General features: G+C 44.5%; 1 protein-coding gene across 1 annotated transcript; it reads right to left on the reverse strand.

Annotated features, from left to right (window-relative positions):
- Nucleotides 1-243: 243 nt before the first annotated feature.
- On the reverse strand, nucleotides 244-17590 carry CFAP52 (cilia and flagella associated protein 52; the record flags this gene model as incomplete). The annotated part of the gene is made up of 13 exons (XM_009877332.1): nucleotides 244-419; nucleotides 1231-1342; nucleotides 1498-1600; nucleotides 2217-2368; nucleotides 4484-4629; nucleotides 5422-5570; nucleotides 7383-7553; nucleotides 8548-8648; nucleotides 14070-14186; nucleotides 14669-14768; nucleotides 15776-15904; nucleotides 16546-16682; nucleotides 17391-17590. Coding segments are annotated over 13 exons (1793 nt in total), but the record flags the coding sequence as incomplete, so codon positions are not given.
- Nucleotides 17591-17791: the final 201 nt, after the last annotated feature.

The raw sequence follows: 17791 nt of genomic DNA on the forward strand, positions 1-17791 counted from the left end.
AGAAGCGATGAAACCTTTCACACCAATCTAAAAAGAAGAGCAAACTTTTAGCCCCCAGAAAAAAAAAAATCAGACCTATTTATTCAGTGCTAGAAAGGATAACCGAAGAATCTGGTAAATGTATACCAGAGAATATAAAAATAGTATCTCCTGGGAGAGTACAAATGCTTTAAAACAACCTCAGCTGGAAGAGAAAAGGATCTTTAGGGCTGGTCGAGGCAGCAGCAGCTCCCGTGCCAGCCGTCAGTGTGAGTCGGGGTATTTCCAGAGCAGGATGGCTCCGTCTGCGCTCACGCTCACGATGTACTTGTTCCCGGGGCAGATCTTGAGACGGGCGATACTGCCACCGTGGCCCACTCCGGTGTGAGTCACCGCACCCTCGTTATAGTTCCACAGTTTCACCAGATGGTCATCGCCACCTGCGCCGGGCACAAAGGAAGAACAAACGATCACAGGGAGTTCTGCTGCTTGGCCCCGCGTCGCAGGCACGGCAATATGTAGGCGTCCACTTGGTTTTGGAAGGGTGGGGTACATTGTCTTGGGCATTATGGCAAAAACTCCTCCTTTTCTACTGGCTTGGAGAGTCAGTGTCCAGTAGGGCAGTCAGGGCCTGCACCAGCAGATCACAGGGAGCTACAACCAGCAGCTGGTACCAATAATATGCAAGGCCTTAGAAAGGCTCTTAACCAACATTCCTTTAAGAGGTTAATCTAAAAGAACTGGTGCTGACACCAAATCCATGATTTTTAACTACAGCCAAGAAACACAATATTCCTCTGTGCACTGCCAGGCTCCCAGGAGAGGTGTCACAGTGGTGGGGAACATGTGAGCCTGAGGCGGGATGGAGCCTGGAGTCATTCCCGCTCGCGAAGCAGCAGAGACTGCCAGGCTGGCGGAGCAGGGCACCCGAACAAATCATTCAAGTGCAGGGTGAACACCGCTGAACTACAGGAGGAGCAGGGCAAGGTGAAACCCTGTGCTATTCCCATGGAGACATCTGAACCTTGTATTCACCTTTATATTACATCCTGCAAGACTGAACCTACACTACATGTCTTCCAAGTCTGAACTACAGCCTTTTTCTAAGCACTTCAGTGTTTCATTTTATTTTCCCCTTTAGCTGACCCCTCCAATTAGATTTTTTTTTTTAACTGAGATCCTCAGTTCATTGTCTTCCTCTTCCTGCTCTTAACATGGGCTCCTCTTTTTCAGTTTCATCCACCCACTCACCTGTGACGAAGTATGCCCCATCTGCTGTGATGTCCATCCCATTGATGGAACCCGAGGCAGACCCTTCCACTTCTCGGATTGCAGAGCCGTCAAATACCTCCCAGTATCCAATCTAGAGGAGAGGAGAGAGCTCAGCCATGCTTACGTAGCACACAGATTTCAGCACTGCCCTGTGACACAACCTTCTGTGGAGGTTCAGGAGCTTCACCACATCCCAAGCCCCAGACTTTGTGCTCTGGGCTTACTGCAAACAAAAACTTTGCTTACCATTCTGTCTGTTCCACCGGTGATTAGCTGGTACTCTTCAGGGTGGTAACACACACATTTGAACAACGTGTTGGCTAGAAGCATTTGCTTTCTTACAAAACGCCTGCAAAACACCCCCAAAACAATATAGAGCAAGGGTGAAAAATGAACTTGGACTGCCTGAACTATCTCTGCCTGTGCTGTACATCAGATCTCTCTTTCTACTTGAGTATGGCCAGGTACTGTTCTGAGTTCAGGGTTTCATGAAGCCTATGAGGGTCATCAGTTCTGTTCTCCATCAGAGCGGCCTTGTAAGGCTTTTGATCTGCTGTCATATGAAACAAATTTTTTAATCCAGAACACTTTCCAGGTGCTATTCGCTATGTGAAAATTTCCTTATTCTTACATGCGGATCTGCAATAGCTCAAGAAGAGTCATAAAGTGCTGGAAAACAGAGCTAGTGGGAAACTTAGGAAATCACCTTCTCCACCCCCTTGGCCAAGCAGGATCAAATATGAGAAAACAACTTGAGACAAATGCTTGTCTGCACTTTTCTGAAAAGTCTCTGACATTGGAGGTTCTCCGTTACATGACCTGATTGTTCTCCCTAACATTTCTTATTTCCTAATACTCTTTTTCCCCCTCCTCCTCGCTACTTGGTATCCCAAATAGGGTGCGGTGACCCAACAGAGACATGATCCGCATTTTAAGTGCCTTGCAATACTTATCTGCCTCCTTACACAATATCCCAGATGATGCACGTTCCATCAAGGCTGGCTGTGACACACTCTTGGTCATCCTTCTTGATCTTAATGCAGGAGACAGCAGATACGTGCTCCTTCAGGATCTCCGCCAGTTTGTGAGACCTCTCACCAATCTCCCAGACTCTCACCTGAAAATAAGCAACAAACATGCTCTTGTACCACCTGGTCCTGCCTGAGCTCAGGAGGATGCCAGAGGCTTTCCTGAACTCTTCTTTTTTTAGCTTATAACACACAGAGCACCTTGACCTCCATGGACCATCCCTATTTTCCTGTGGATTATTCATGCAGCTGACTCATAAAACTGAACTGAGCTCCTGAGAGTGTAATTCACTTGATTCAGGAATTCCTGACCATTAACCCCAGACCTTGTTTTTGCCAAGTTCCCACTCTCCCATGCTTCAGTTTACTCATCTCTCGACCAGGAAAAAAAATCGAGTCCGTGATATATTTCCAGCAGTGCTTTAAAGATCAAAGAGCAAGGCTTCTGAAATGCAATATAAAAAAGCTACGTGCTATTTGTGCTACACACAATGCCAGTACGTAAATACAAACCAGCTCTTTAAATGGTTGATGTGAAATGTGTGCCTGAAAGCACCTCTTTTCTTACCAGTGGTGGTAACAGCAAAAAATTGCTCTGCTTTGAGGACCTGATCCTTCACACCTTGCATTTGCTGCCCCACTAGTGCCGAACTTCAAATCTGTTGGCTTTTACATTCTGCTAAGGTGAAATCCTAGTGACAATGTAGACACTGACATCAAAAGCAGAGGGAGCTGACCTTCCATGTTTCCAAGTGTGATGCTGAGTTACCTGTGGGAGCTGGATGTCCAGCTCCCACTTGCTAAATGATCAGAACATCCAGATCCTTTAAGCAACCCTGAAAGTCACAGCTTTCAGACGATTGATTCTGACAGAGCCCTTAGCATTTCAGAACATCTTTTTTTGTGTGTTCCAAATGAATACTGCAAGCGCTCCCCTGCAGTTCTCATCTCTACTTAACCAACCTTTAGCTTTAATTCTGTCTCGGCTGTCTTTTCCAATTCAGAGATCAACTAACCAGAGCCTGTGTGTGCTGATACAGAATCTAGGTCCTCTGCCTTCTGCATCCTCTAGCACTAATCATCTGAGGCACTTAACTGTTCTTTCATTAGTGAAGGGTTGATGTGGCTCATCATCTCTAATGTCTTTATGCAGTGAGACAAGGCAGCGCCGCTGCTACTGCTCTCCAGGAGAGCGGAGGTGCAGAATGATTCATAAAGATGGTTCAACGATTGGGACATAAGCCTGAGATGTGCAAGACCTAAGTTCAATCCCTCACTTTTCAAGACTTCCCGTGCAACGGCATGCTGAGATCAGGGTACACAAACAAAGCGCAGAGCTGTTCAGTCACAACCAGGAATGCATGCACAATTAAACGTCTGGTTCTAAGTGCTTGCCAGATGGCAGAGAGGAAGTCCAAAGCAAGGCACGGAACTGAACACAAGCCTTCCAGGTCTAATTATTTGTTTTCCATATAAACAAACCCCCTGCATTTAAATTATTTAAACATTAGAAGAGGAGTGTCACTTTTACAGATTGAAAATGACCACAACTTTATGGAGTATGTGGTGCTTGTTTTGTATGGTCCAAAAAATATTTGTTGAAATGCACAAGTGTGATGGCTACAACACAATCTCTGGGGTTTTTTTTTGTTCTTTGCATTGAAATGTTTCCACAATTGTGTTAGAAACTGAGTTCTTATTAGAGTCTGTTATTAGCACCATCACCTAAACCAGACAGTACCCTCCTAGAAAATTAGGAAGTTACCCCATAGGCATTATAAACTGAACTTTGTGCTATTAAATGAATTCATACAGGTCAATTTGGACAGAACTAAGGCTCCCAAAGCAATGACAGAAAGAAAATCTGTGCTGGAACACAGTTAGATGGAGGCTCGCAAACAATGACTAACGCAGAAAAGCCAAACACAGGGGAGAGACAAATGAACAAAAAGGATTAAGAGCATATTCTGCATTAGGAGGATTTCCAAGACTACCATGCCAGAAGAAATCGGGGCATTGTTTTACATTATGCCCTCTGAGAGCAAGAGATTTGCATGTATCAAAGGCTAATACTTTTGAGCTCAGTCCTTTGCTCAAGTGAGGGCTAAGAATAGCTCACTCGCTGCCGAAGCAGCTCCAGCCAGCTCGCAGGCCCTGGGATGAGACAGCATGGAGCTGCTCCAGGTTTCTCAGCAAAAAATTACCTGCCCTTCGCCCCCTCCGCTAAGGATCCGTTTGCAGTTGCTTGTGGCAGCAATCGCCGTCACTCCCAGGCTGTGGGCATGGTTAATCACATACAGCAGCCGTCCGCTCTCTGGCAGGAAGGCACGGATTTTCCCGTCATTCCAAGCTGATGATTAAAAAGAAACAGATTACCCGGGCGCACAGACTTCCCTCGTCTCATTGTCTCTCTTTCGTTTCCAAATGAAGCCCTTTATTAAATTTCTTTATACATATGTTACATATTGCAATTAAGTTCCTTTATATCTTATAACAGTTCCATCCTGTTAGATGACCAGTATATATGCGAAAATCGCTGTATGAGCATCCCTGCCCATGACAGGGAGGTTGGATTGAATGATCTTTAAGATCCCTTCCAGCCTAGGCCATTCTATGATTCTATGATACTGCAGGTAAGCCTGCAGAATTATAACCCCAAATAAACTCTTGGAATTTAATTCTTTTTTGGTTCTGGCTATGGGAAAATTGATTTGGTAAAAACAGGGGGACTGCATCACTGCTCCAGGATCCCAGTAGTTCCTGTGTAAGCAGTTTGCATATGGTGATGGGCGGCAGAGTTTGTGCAAAAGGGTCTACGTACATCGCAGGTTAATGTGTTGCATACAACAAGGTTAATATTTTAGAATAAGGTCTTTTGAATAAGACTGAACTGTGAATTGCTGGAATTCACATCTTAAAATGGTGCCTTTCACATACACTGTAAGTCCAGCACCAGGATACCAGGGGCTGTGAGCAAAGTTCATCAGACCAACTGCAAGCAAAGAGATCTTTGGGTCAAGCAGTGTAATTGAATTTAAATCCACCCCCAATTTAAACCTCTCTTCCTTCTGACATATGGATGTTGATTACTTTGGCAACACTGAAAGACTGGGCTCAGCCATGGGTCTGGACTGATCATTACCTGAAATGATGCTCTTGCCATCCCTCATAAACTCTATGGCGTGGCAGGTGACGTTGGGGACGACAATTCGTAGGAGCTCCCTGTTTTCTGGGGTGTGCCACACCCGAATATCATTTTTGGAGCAGGTAGCGAACAAGTCTGAGGTTCCCCTGGAGAATTCAGAGAGAAGAAATAAGGAGAAAACGCCTCTTTCTTTGTCAGATCTTAAATTTTCCTTCCAAGCTTTGTCATTTGTAACACACGACTGTGATTTTCCCAGTAGGGATCACCATGGTCAAGACAAAATGCTTTTTTTGTAGGACCACCGTTCTCACATGAAATCCCCCTGGTTCGGTTTCTGTTCGAAGATTTGTTTTAAGGAACACTTAAAGTGAAACTAGAAGAATACTTTCTAGTTTTTGGAAGCTGTAACATTTATTTCTCATATTCAATCTCTAAACAACTTTCACGTGTTGTATATAATAGACACAAAAGTGGGTGTAGAGGTGCTGACTGCCCAGATTTAACTTCAGGGACTAACAGTGGCCTCATATTGTAAAGATGTCATTTTTTATCTTGCTTACTGGATGATTCCTATTCAACGGTGCTGAAGGCAATAGAAACGATGGCAAAAGCCTGCTCGTAATATACTTGTTATACATGTTTAAATGAAAAAGGACCTGCAGCATTTCAAAGGCTGTGGGACCGAATGCTTTGAAACAAGCTCTAAATCCTACATCCCACGGATACAGCAGAAAGTGAAATCTAGAAAGGTACCACAAGCTTTTGTTCAGCGTCACCATTAATGCCCAGAAAGATGAACCAGGATAGAGAAAACTGGCACAACAAAAGTGTGGCCCCCTTCAGGCTCAGCTTGTGCATGTGCTTTATAAAGCAATTCAAGTATTCTGAAATAAGCCAGAGCAGGGAAATTATGCCTGCATTTCCCCATTGATGACACACTCTGTTCAAAAGCAGTTAACAGATAAGCAAGGATGTAGTCCTGCAGTCCTTACATTCATCACTAAATCTAGCTCATCCCTGTACCTCTGTGACACAGATGTACCAGTCAGGTGCACTAGCATCAGATTACCCTAAACCTCCAAATGATTTACTCATTAAATTAGAAGGATGCGGCTTTTTCAGGGTGGTGACAAGAAGGACGAGGGCATCTCACGTTGTGCACTTCGCTGAACCTTGAAAAGATCTGATCCTTTGTGATAAGATTTTGTTCAAAGAAGCAAAGCAGTAACAACATGCCAAAAATAAAACCTTTCATTGGCATCAAGCTCCCATTCTCTCTTTGGAAAGGCAACAACCAATTCATTGTGGCTTTCTTAAACAAAGTGTCATGATCCTACTCTACAGGAAGAGGGACAAGACAAAAGCAGACAGAAGACACCAGTATACCCAGCAGCTCTTGTCACAAGCCTAGAATCGAATATAACATGCCATCTTGTCAAACATGAAATCGTAAGTGAAGCTGAGACCCCAAGAGCCTCTTCAGAGAGCTCTGTTAGGTTTCAGCTGATGTTACAGGTGATGTTACTCTGCAAGCTCTAGCTGCAATAGGATACACAAAAGCAGGCTTTTAGGATTCACACCGCTGGCAGACCGAGGCCTGAGTCTCATAGCACACAGCCTAGGAGAAAAGGGGTAGGTTGCCATCGCTGCCGTTGCCCAAATGTAAATAATTCTAGTCTTTTATTTTTTTTTAGAATTCATTCTGTAGATCGATAATTTTTCCCAGTCTCAAACTGAACTGCTGCATTCTGCTTTCAAGCAGCCACTCACCATCACACTTGCAATTCCCCATCACATTTCACTGTCACCCTTGCATTTCTCTGGTAGGTGACACATGAATCATCCCGTAAGGGTGTTCCTGTTTGTTAAAAGGTGTTTTACAGAGGTAGCCTGACCTCCCTGGCAGCTTAATCAAGCTTCTTCACCAGTGAAAAAGCATCTGAGCCAGTTCTACTCACAAAGGAAAAACAACATCGTGAACAGCTTCCTTATGACAGGTAGCGATCAGCTCCTCTTTAAACGTGGTGTAGTTAACTCGATAAATCTGGCACTCGTTTGTCCCGACAAAGAACTGGTGACCCTGACCTCGACAAGTCAGGGAAGTGACAGCACCTTGAACTTGAATTTTCCTGTTAAGAGAAAGCAGAGGTTTGGTCTGACACTGACCTCAAGGTGTCTTCAGCTTCCCTTTTCCCCTGACTTTAGAGAGTCTTGACTTCCCCCCTTCCCCCAAAAGCTCCATCCCAGGCTGCAATAACCAAGATGTGAGAATGTGGTCAGGATCAACATTTCATTTCCAGTCACACGTTAATACTTCATGCGATCTCGCCTGTCCCAGCTGCTGCTCTGTCCAGGCTTGCAGAGGCAGCGCTTCGGAGACTTTGTTTTCTGGACCAGGGCCGAAGGTAACAGCATCTTTGTTGATGTACTTGCTCAAGTGAACTTAAATACCCCATATTCAAGAATAATTCCAGACAGTTCAGATCTTCTGGGAATTGTTTCAGCTGTACAAAGCTAGGCTTGCAGAACTGCGCACTTAAGTTGGCTACTCAAACAGCGCAAAAAGAATAGCTGTGAGCCCAATTTTCAAATCACATGCAGGGAAGCAACGTCTGCAGCTTTTTATTTTGTGTGCACAAAAAAGCCTCACACGTACTCTAGCACTTCACAGCATCACACAGAATCACAGAACTGTTGAGGCTGGCCAGATATGTGCCTATAAAATTAGCGAGGCCCTCCTTTATGATCCCAACAAACTCTTTTTTAGCTGGCAAATACCGCTCTTACTCAGCTGGCATAAGCAAGCATAATTTTACTGACTTCAACAGACCTGCCTTGCTTTACATTGATTTAGCATCTGACCCCTAATACCTAAAAGGAAACAACGGTCATTTAAAATGAACGATGAGTAGGGCAATTCACCTCTGTGCAAATACAGGCAGTAATTTTCAGCCCACTTTAACATCACTACGCTGGAACCATCCCATCTATTTCATCTGCAGGCCTGAAAACTTGAGGTTTATTTGGATTATACCTTTACATAGAAATGACTGGTCTTTATACAGCGACCCTTTGGGGGAAGTGTCACCTCTACCCTCCCGATCCTCCCATCTACAAACTCACTTCATCACTTTGTAGTTGGAGGCTTTACAGAGAGCTACAACCCCTCCTCCGGTGCCGACTATTAAATCTCCCGTCTTCAGCAGAAGCAAAGCTGTGACTCCCTAGGAGAGAACCGGATTAAAACACCGTTGGATGGAAGCAGAATCTCTTTTTTGCTGCAGCCGTGCTGACTAGCACGACGCAGTCTCCATCACCCTCTTGATGCCGGTGCTTATCTCACTCCAACAGGGCTTTAGCATGTTCCTTGACTGACCTGGGCTAAAGAGAGACTAGAGGGAGGCAGGAGAAAAAGAGTTATTAATTACAGGTCTACATGAAGAGTATGAGGAGGAAATAAATAGCATTGTCATCTTTCGGAGCAACTTGGACCACTTACCTTGCTCCAACAAGCAATACATATTTTGTATTAGTGCCTCCACTTTTCCTACCACTGGTTCTTCATCTATCAGACAAGAGAACAACAGATGATAAAACTCAGCCTGAGCGTCCTTTCCTACAGCAGCTTTTAGGCAGAACCTCCGTGGCCCAGGCCGCTATCCCTGCCTGAAGGATGCGATCCCATCTATGTCTAGTAGTAATAAAACACATCGGTCACAAAAAGCTCTGAAAATTAGTCAGCCTGTGGTTTTCTGCTGTTTACTGAGTGGATCAACAGAAGGTCGGTCATTAGAAAAAGGTGAAGTGGTTTTCTGTGGTTAAAGTATCAAAGTACAGTAAAAATAAAACAATGAAAACCAGCAAACCAACAAAACCATTCTTTTTCAAGTATGAGAAAAATCAGCCTCTGCTTCAGTTCCGCTACCTGTGAATATTACTCTTCCATATACAACAGAATAATTCTTGCAAATCTGAGACACCCCGAAATAGGCGGCAAGAGGGGCAAAACTACTTCTGTGGGGTTAAATTATGATATTGTTACTCAGAACAATATCCATACTAGCTTCGGGTGACACAGGCATGAGCGAAACAGAAGGAAGGAAGAAAAGAAAAAAAAAAGGGAAATAAAAGAGCTTTATGCCATCAAAACTTTGACTGAAAACTAAGCTCTGTCGCGAAGCAAGCGTGCCCAGGAGGCACAGGCCAGCTGGTAGAAGCTCCAGGCTCGCCGTGACTTGTGAGGAGTCTGTTGAGCTTGACATTTTCAGTTGCAGTAAGGACTCCCTGCACCATTTGCCACTCCCTGGGTTAACAAGCAGTGTCGCCAACTGTTGTGATAGTACCGGCAGTTTCACAATATTACGATTCATTTTCTTGGAAAAATGAGCTTGAGCTCATAGAGCCATTGTGCGAAAACAACTATTTTGGAGAAAAAGAAAACACCCTGAAGATTTGGTGTTGTGAAAGCCTGAAGAAGTGAATTCTGTAAGAATAATAACCAAGAGGCAAATCAGAATAATTCTGCGTTTACTCTTTAGGAAGAAATCACTGCCATGTGCTTGGCTTGTGATTTTTGAACAAATATGGGTGTCAGCACTTTATGATAAAGTTTGACATCTATGCAGCACTGCCCAGCATTCCTGTTCTTTTCAAGCAGTCATCCAGCCTAACCCCGGTAATTTTCAGGATTAAACAGTTTCAGAGTGTTAAAACAGATGAAAGCCAGAAAGTGCTGATATTCTGTGTGGAAAGGACAGAAGCTCTAAGGAAGGTGAGAGAGGAAGTGAAGAAAGAAAACAAAATGGACTTTCAAGCTATTTAGACCCGGAAAGGATGCTGCAAAAGCTACAGACGGGGTCCGATGAATCTGGAAAAATTACTTTGGTTCAATTATCCAACGAAATAGAAGCAACAGACTGCATTTTTGAAGAAAAAAAAAACCCTAATCACCATATATCCAAGTGGGCATTCCAGTGCAGGCATTCCAAGCAGCCTTGCGACCTCCTACACGTCAGCTAAAGGACTATTGAACTTCAGGGTGAAATAAACGTAGATTGCAGGGAAAAAAAAAATTTATTTTCTTCCCGATTTGTAATTTAACTGCACTGGGTTTCTTCATTAGTTTCTCTCCACTAGCAGCACATCCCCAGGCTCCAGTAACACCAGGACTGAGTGCTGTGAAAAACACCACCTCCAGAGAGGATTTCATGCTGTACTATCACAACACTCCCAGGCAGGAGGCCAGGTTTCATGCAAATATTCGTAGCGAAAGCACAAGAACAAAGGGATTCCTTTTAATTAGAAATAGGATCCACAAGCAGCACTGTTTCTGAACAATGTTTTTAAAAATTTCCTATGAGGTGTTGGCAGTGTTTTGCGAGACCTCCGTTATCACAGGCCCATCGCCTGTCTTTTGATCTGCTGTTTTGCAGTTTCTCCTCTAAAAGGCTTCCACCTCAAATGCCCTTTGGGTTTAGCATTGTGGCAGGTGGCGGCATTCGATATCAAACCTACAACTATGTCATTTATCTGATTACAGTTCTCTGCTACTTGCTAATAAATTAGAGTTTTTGCAGCACTGCCAAGGCTGCTTTGATTTTTTCTGAGGTATTCTCTTCGGTTCCTCAGTTTGAGAGGGAAGCGGGTAACGCTAAGACAGAAAGCAGCCAGGATTCATCGCCAGGATCTCAAAACCATTAGAGTTTGATTTCAACCTTAGCTTGATCGTTGTGTTTCTTTCTTGTAAAGTTTGTTCTTTGAATCGCCACGAGTAAACAGCTTCATAAGTCGCGCTTGTTGTTCACGGAGTCAAGCAGTTCACGTTAATGATGCAATGAATATTTTCTACACTGCCAGACCTCTTGTAGATGAAACGCAGAGCCTAATGTAGGAGGTTAAAATTATCACCGTTCCCTATTTACTTCGTACCAAAAGAAACCACTGCTTTGAAGTACCATTATAAATAAAAATACCAGTAAAAATCCAGCCTGCCCATTCCCTTCCCTGCAGGGATCCTTGCTCTTTGTCCCATTCTGATCTCTCTCGCAAAGTTCTTGAGCCCCCTTTGAACTCTCTCAGTGCACCTCCTTCAAATATATTCTTCTTTTTTTACAATGCATATAACTCCAACTATTTCTGAAAACGCATTTGCAATCGTGCATCCCGCTTTGCATCTGGAGGGGTGCCTTATAGCTCCTCAAGCCTGTGATGGGGCTAAAAATTATTCTTGCTGTTTATTGCAGTATTTATGGATGTTACAGAAATGTACTTAAATGTAATTCCGTGTAGATTGAAAACAAGCTGCTTTATCACACCGGTGAACTATTGTGCCACTCCTCTTCAAAACAGAAACAAAGAAATCTTCTGATCATACCTGCGTAATAAACACATTCTTCTGTATCTAAAGGCAAAGTTCCTTCAAGATTGACCAACCTTATTTTCAATAAACATCCCCTCCTCACACAAGCAGTATCTAAACCCTTTCTTTAAAGATATGCTCGTCGTGGTGTGGCTGTGGATGCCAGGTTTAGTTTCATGGTATGTCACGGGCTCGCAATTCCCTGGTGAAGGAGGTTTTCAGAGACACCGGCTCATGTTCCCTCGTGAATACGCAGCTTTTCAGATAGAATTGCAATGAAGCGATGAAAACCTGTTCCCCGGGGAGGGAAGCTGGGATAGTTCCACCACTGGAGGGTGTTTGGCCAACCTCGCTGCCGGGGAAGCAGGGAGGTGCTGGGTTAGGAAAGGCAGCACATGTCCCGAAAGCCAGGCTTTGGCGCAGTCCTGCCTACTTGGAAACAGCCCGGCTCACTTCTGAAACAAGCTTTGTGCTGCTGGAGAGGGGAGAATTTTTGTTACAAGTACTAATACGTGGTATTTTCAAGGAAGAGACCAAAGACGTCTCGTGGAAATCGCACAGCTCTGCAGGGGGGAAAAAGCCAAAAATGAGCCCTTCTCCCAGGGTTAGAAACACGATGTGCTAAATCACATAGAAACAAGGATGCAATCACATTTGTTTTGATAAATGCTGTGGGTTTGACTCGAAGAAAAACATCTGCAAAATACCTCTTCTGGCATCGAAGGCTACGCTTCAACTGGAAATTTCTGCCAGAAAACATTAGATTCTACGTGCGTTCCGCGAGGACTTGTTGACAGTCTAGTGACAAGGTATTATTTGTATGCAGAGATGTGCCGTGGGTGGGTGGAAAGGGAATCACAGCATGGAGCTAGGAAGGGAGAAACGGAAAGTATGAAAAGCAGACTTGACAGTCACTGGAGATAAATATGTACCAGCACCTTCTCAGCGACTGTGACAATACAGGTTTGCCCTGACAAATTTCCTGATTTCAGAGAATCATAGAACCATGGAATGGCCAAGGCTGGAAGGGACCTTAGAGATCATCTAACCCAACCCCCTGCCATGGGCAGGGATGCCCTTAACCAGCCCAGGTTGCTCACGGCCTCATCCAACCTGGCCTTGAACACCTCAACGGAGGGGGCAGCCACAGCTTCTCTGGACAGTTCATTCCAGAGTCTTGCCACTGAAGAATTTCTTCCTAAGATCCAATCTAAATCTATTTTCCCTTGACTTAAATCCATTTCCCCTTGTCCTATCACTGGACGCTTTTGTAAAAAGTCCCTCCCCAGCCTTCCTGTAGGTTCCCTTCAGGCACTGCAGGCAGTGATAAGGTCCGCCAAGAGTCTTCTCGTCCCCAGGCTGAACAATCCCAGCTCCCTCAGCCTGTCCTCACAGCAGAGCTGCTCCAGCCCCTGTATCATCTTTGCGTGTCCTCCTCTGAACTCGTTCCAACAGATCCATGTCCCTCTTACGGTGGGGACGCCGGAACTGACTGCAATATTTGAGGTGGGATCTCAAAAGAGCAGAGTAAAGGGGGAGAATCCCCTCTCTTGTTCTGATGGAACAGCCTGTCTTAGAATAGAAATTTCCGTTTTAAGCAACAGGGTAAAGGAGAAGATTGGAGGGACAACTTGTTATTATGAATGTCTCATCTCCCTTCTCCCAAAGTGACCAGTGGTCAATCTGAAGTAGCTGCGGAGCTATGTGGAACAAACACAAAAATGGAAGAGGGTTGGGGTTTTTGTAAAAGCGACTGTAGCGTTTTGAATTTTTTCCAAAATTCTCTTCCTGTGGCAAATGGCAGTCTTGGAAAATCTCAGCCCAGATAGTTTAACAAATCTGTAAAATCTCAATATAGGACCTTCTAGCAATAAGTGTGGGAAAGCCTCTCCAATAATCACTTCTCCCAGTCGTTCCAGAAATGTCCTCTGTCTCGCTCTAGCAAATATCTCCCTAAAAAAACCACCCAACTCAGCAATTACTCCACTTTTATGCTTATTTTTCACTCATTATGTCTTTTAACAGATTGAGTAGAGGAGAGTCTGTGGGATGACACATGAGTTTCAGGTAACCCCCAAATCTGGAGCCGAATGAAACTGAACAAAGCCAAGCTAACGGTCTCAGGCTTCAGGATCAAGACTGAGACACTCACAAAGAACTAAAAGCACAGGAAAAGGGTTAGTCTGTGAATCAGCTTTGCAATAGTTCTCCTGCAGGTCACCTCATTTTCAGTTCCCAACAAAAGGGAGGATAAAGAAAAAATTCAAGACGCAAAGTTGCTACTCACCAAGCTAAATTTTTCCTTCTGGGGCCCATAGTTAGTCATCATCTTGCTCTTTGTGTTCACTCGCAGGATATCACCGCTCGAGGTGCCAGCATAAAAATAATTATCATCATCTGTCATCTATAGGAAAGCACAAAAAGAAGAAAAAGAAAGAGGAGATCATGGTCCAGGTACTGAGACACTTGCCCCAAGCCTAGCACTGGGCTGTGTAAACAGCTTTTATTTCAGTGTCTTGCCAAGATTTAATTTGAGGGGACACAGCCAATGTTTTCATCCTGTCACACACAAAGATCCATAATGCTGCTGAATGTGAGACATTTCCGAACCAAAACTAGATAATATTTTGAAGCAAGAGTGGGATTTGCTGGGTGCTAGAACCTATGACTAAAACATACACAGTTTCTCCTCAGAAATGTTCAAAACACTCTAAAAGGAAAAAGAAACTGTGGGAGGCCATCTGCTGTGAGCCAACATGTCGCAACTTCACTGCCGTCGCCCAGTTGTAACTGGCATTTCGAGCATTACTATAAAAAGTTCATGGGTTTTCTCTAGTCTGTAGAGAGTTTCTCAGTTGGGCCAAATAATTTTTGGCTGAAACTTACCTTAATACACGTGATCACTCTCCTCAGTTGTCCTGTCTGGCATTCGGTTGGGTGGATTTTCCTGTTTGCTAGATCCAGTTCCCATACTCGAATGGTCCCACTGTAAGAACAAATACAGTGGGATCAAATCCATATATGCAGGAATATCCAAGGCTTTTTTTTTCACTTTAGTGGAAGAATTAAAAAGATTTTACAAGGTTACATCATTCTGAAATTTTAATAAGGAGGAAAAGAACAGTATCAGAGAGGCCAGAAGGAAGTCTCTGTCCTTTCTGCTGTCTGTTACAGTAAATTTTTCCAGATAAACCAAAATTGTCAAGGTTCAGCAAAAGTATGTACAAGGATTATGGAGGAGTGTGTAACAACCTTGACACTTCATTTCCCAGACGTGCACTGTGGAAATCTGAGTTCCTAGAATGGGAAACAAACAGTACAGGAACCTTGTAACCATTTTCTCACACAATTTAATCAGCAGCACAAGGGTCAATATAAAATATTGGCACACAGGCACTCTCACATTTTACCAAAGTATTAAAATCGCAAAGGCCAGCGCTCATGAGTGCGACTGCAGCCAAGAGCATCCGAAGCCTTCTCTGATTTAAAGCGAGGTGCAGGTCACCAACACGTCTGAATGCCAGGCTAGATACAGGGGAGCTGCCCCAAACCCATGCAAAATGTGACTTTTTTGTACCAACTTTTGTTACAAGACAATGACCAACCATACACCATATCTGGTGAGGGTAGGAGACGACCCAACAACCTGCAAGATATCGTTGCTCCTACATTAATTAACCATTGTTCAGAGCCACTCATTGAGTGCTTTTCTTGTGTAAACACTGGCAGTAAATATTTTAATACAAAATCCCGCTATCAGGAACAGAAATAACGCATGCGGGTCCCTGTGTGCTGCTTTGAAAACATTGTTGTATGGAGAATAAGCAGAAATGCCTTAAAGGGACAAGCTGATGGATATTCGTGGGTCCATTCAGAACAAAAAGAAAAATGACAGTTGCTTAGTTTTCCTTGTATTTCAGCAAAGACGCTTTGTAAAAGGAAACAGGTCCACGGGTTCTTTCCCCCATTTCTTTCATCTAAACAAAACCTTACTTCCCAGCAGTGACAAACATCTCGTCCCTGCAGCTGGAGCACGCCACGACGGTGGCATTGCCTGCGCTGCGTGCCGAGGCAGGGCTCCCGCAGACAGCCTCTCTCTTCTCCACGTGCCACACAACCACGCTGCGGGAGGAGGAGGAGGAGAAGGGCTTTAATTTATCTCACTTGTTAACAGTACTCAAACCCAAACTACTTAAAAACAAAAGCAAGGCAAAACCTATTTTCCTGCAGTCTCTTCCCACCAGGATATGCAGCAGAAGTTGAGATTTGACCCAGAAATGGGTGGAATCGCAGTTCATATCCCTCACTCCTAAAGCAAGGGGATGTGTATTTGTCGGATTCTTTCTGCTGAGCAAGACTCAAATCACAGCTTAGGCCACTCATGGAACTTGATTTAAAATCACCCTTTTATTCCACTCTTACTTGTTTGTGTGTCAAAGCAAGCCCTCAGTGAAATTTATACTCCTTCAGGCCAGTGCATTAAGGCAGCTAACGGTGCTAAGGCTCTAACTGTGCAGTCTCCGAAAGGTTTCTGGGTGATGACACCAATTTAAGAACTAGTTGTTCCCTTCAGTTTTGCCCGGTAACCCGTGCTCTGCCTGCGGTCCCCCTCCCCGTGGCATCCTGTGGGACAGAGCAGGGGTGACATCAAATGGGAAAAAAATTCAACTGCCAGGAGAGGGAAGAGCGAGATCTCCCTAAGAGCTTTCTTGGATGCCCTACAACTTGTCAGAAACAGTATGCAAAGAAGTAGAAATCGTTACCTGCCGTCATCCTGGCCTCCCAGGGACAGGAGGTAAAGGTTGTTTAGAGAAAACGCCAGTCCTTCAATTCTACCCTTATGAAGTGACAGCCGAGCAAGCAACTCCTTCTTCTGGAAATCCCACAGGATGATGTCTGCCTGCGGTGCGGAGCAGAAGGGGTCAAAGACAGTGTTAGATAGGACACGTAGGAGTAGGTATGAAAACTTTCTCTGGCAGGAAAGCTGTTAGAAGGAGCCCAGCCCAAGGTTACCTTCTATCCAGCCCAGATGAGGTGCTGTAAGAAGTATTATTCCAGCTTACCAGTTGAGTAGCTTTACTTCACTTCAGAATCAATACCCTGAGACATCAGGTATTTGACTTAGATTTTAAAATACCAAAAATGCTAATACTTGATTCCTTCCAGGTGTCTCAGGGTCTTTTCAAATAGGCAAAAATTAAACCACAAAGAATTTTAGAGGTCTAAAAATGTAGCTAGGTACCTGTCGAGGGTGTTTGAAAACCCTAAGCGGCTCTAGAACTTGGGTATCACTTTAAATACAACACCAATTTTTAATTAGTGTCTAATGAGATGTAGGCTGCCACATGCACACACCACTTTGGATAAGAAGGATTGAAATTAAGAGAGCCCTCAGTCTGGTTATCCCAATGCTAGGGGGAAGGCTTAATACTTTAAAAAACCATAAAGGCACATCTAGCAATGGACTAGCCATTTGTGCAACAGCCTCCCGCTGCAGGAATCTGTTTTGCAACAAAAGAAAAAATAAACCAATCTGTTCCCACCACCGGCGAGCCAACTCTGATTTCTCCGGTCAGTACTCCACAGCTACGAGCAGAGCATTACCCACCTTGAAGGCCATGAAAGTGACCTGTCCAGAAGCAACGTACACCCCGTTCCTCGACACGACAACGCAGGAGACATTATTGGTGTGGCCGTGCAAGAAAGCCTGTTTCCTGGTGTCCAGCTCTTGAATAATCACCGTGCATCCCAGGGGATAGAGAACGTGCTCCTTGTCGGGGTGGCAGATGAGGCCAGAGGGGATATGCCCTGTGAAGAGAAAGGAGTGAAAGCTCCGGGGGGGCTGCAGGAAAACCCTCTCACCCTGCCTGAAGCAGTCCTGAGGGCAGCACCTTGCTTGTCGCAGCTTGCTTGCTCCCCAAGGTTTATCTCTTGAGGATGGCAAGACCGAGAGCTTTCCAGCAGCTCCTCTGAGGCCGCTCGGCGGAACAACCCCGTGTTGAGCTCGGG

This window comes from Apaloderma vittatum, unplaced genomic scaffold (genome assembly GCF_000703405.1).
Source record: "Apaloderma vittatum isolate BGI_N311 unplaced genomic scaffold, ASM70340v1 scaffold26789, whole genome shotgun sequence".
Classification (NCBI taxonomy): Eukaryota; Metazoa; Chordata; class Aves; order Trogoniformes; family Trogonidae; genus Apaloderma; species Apaloderma vittatum.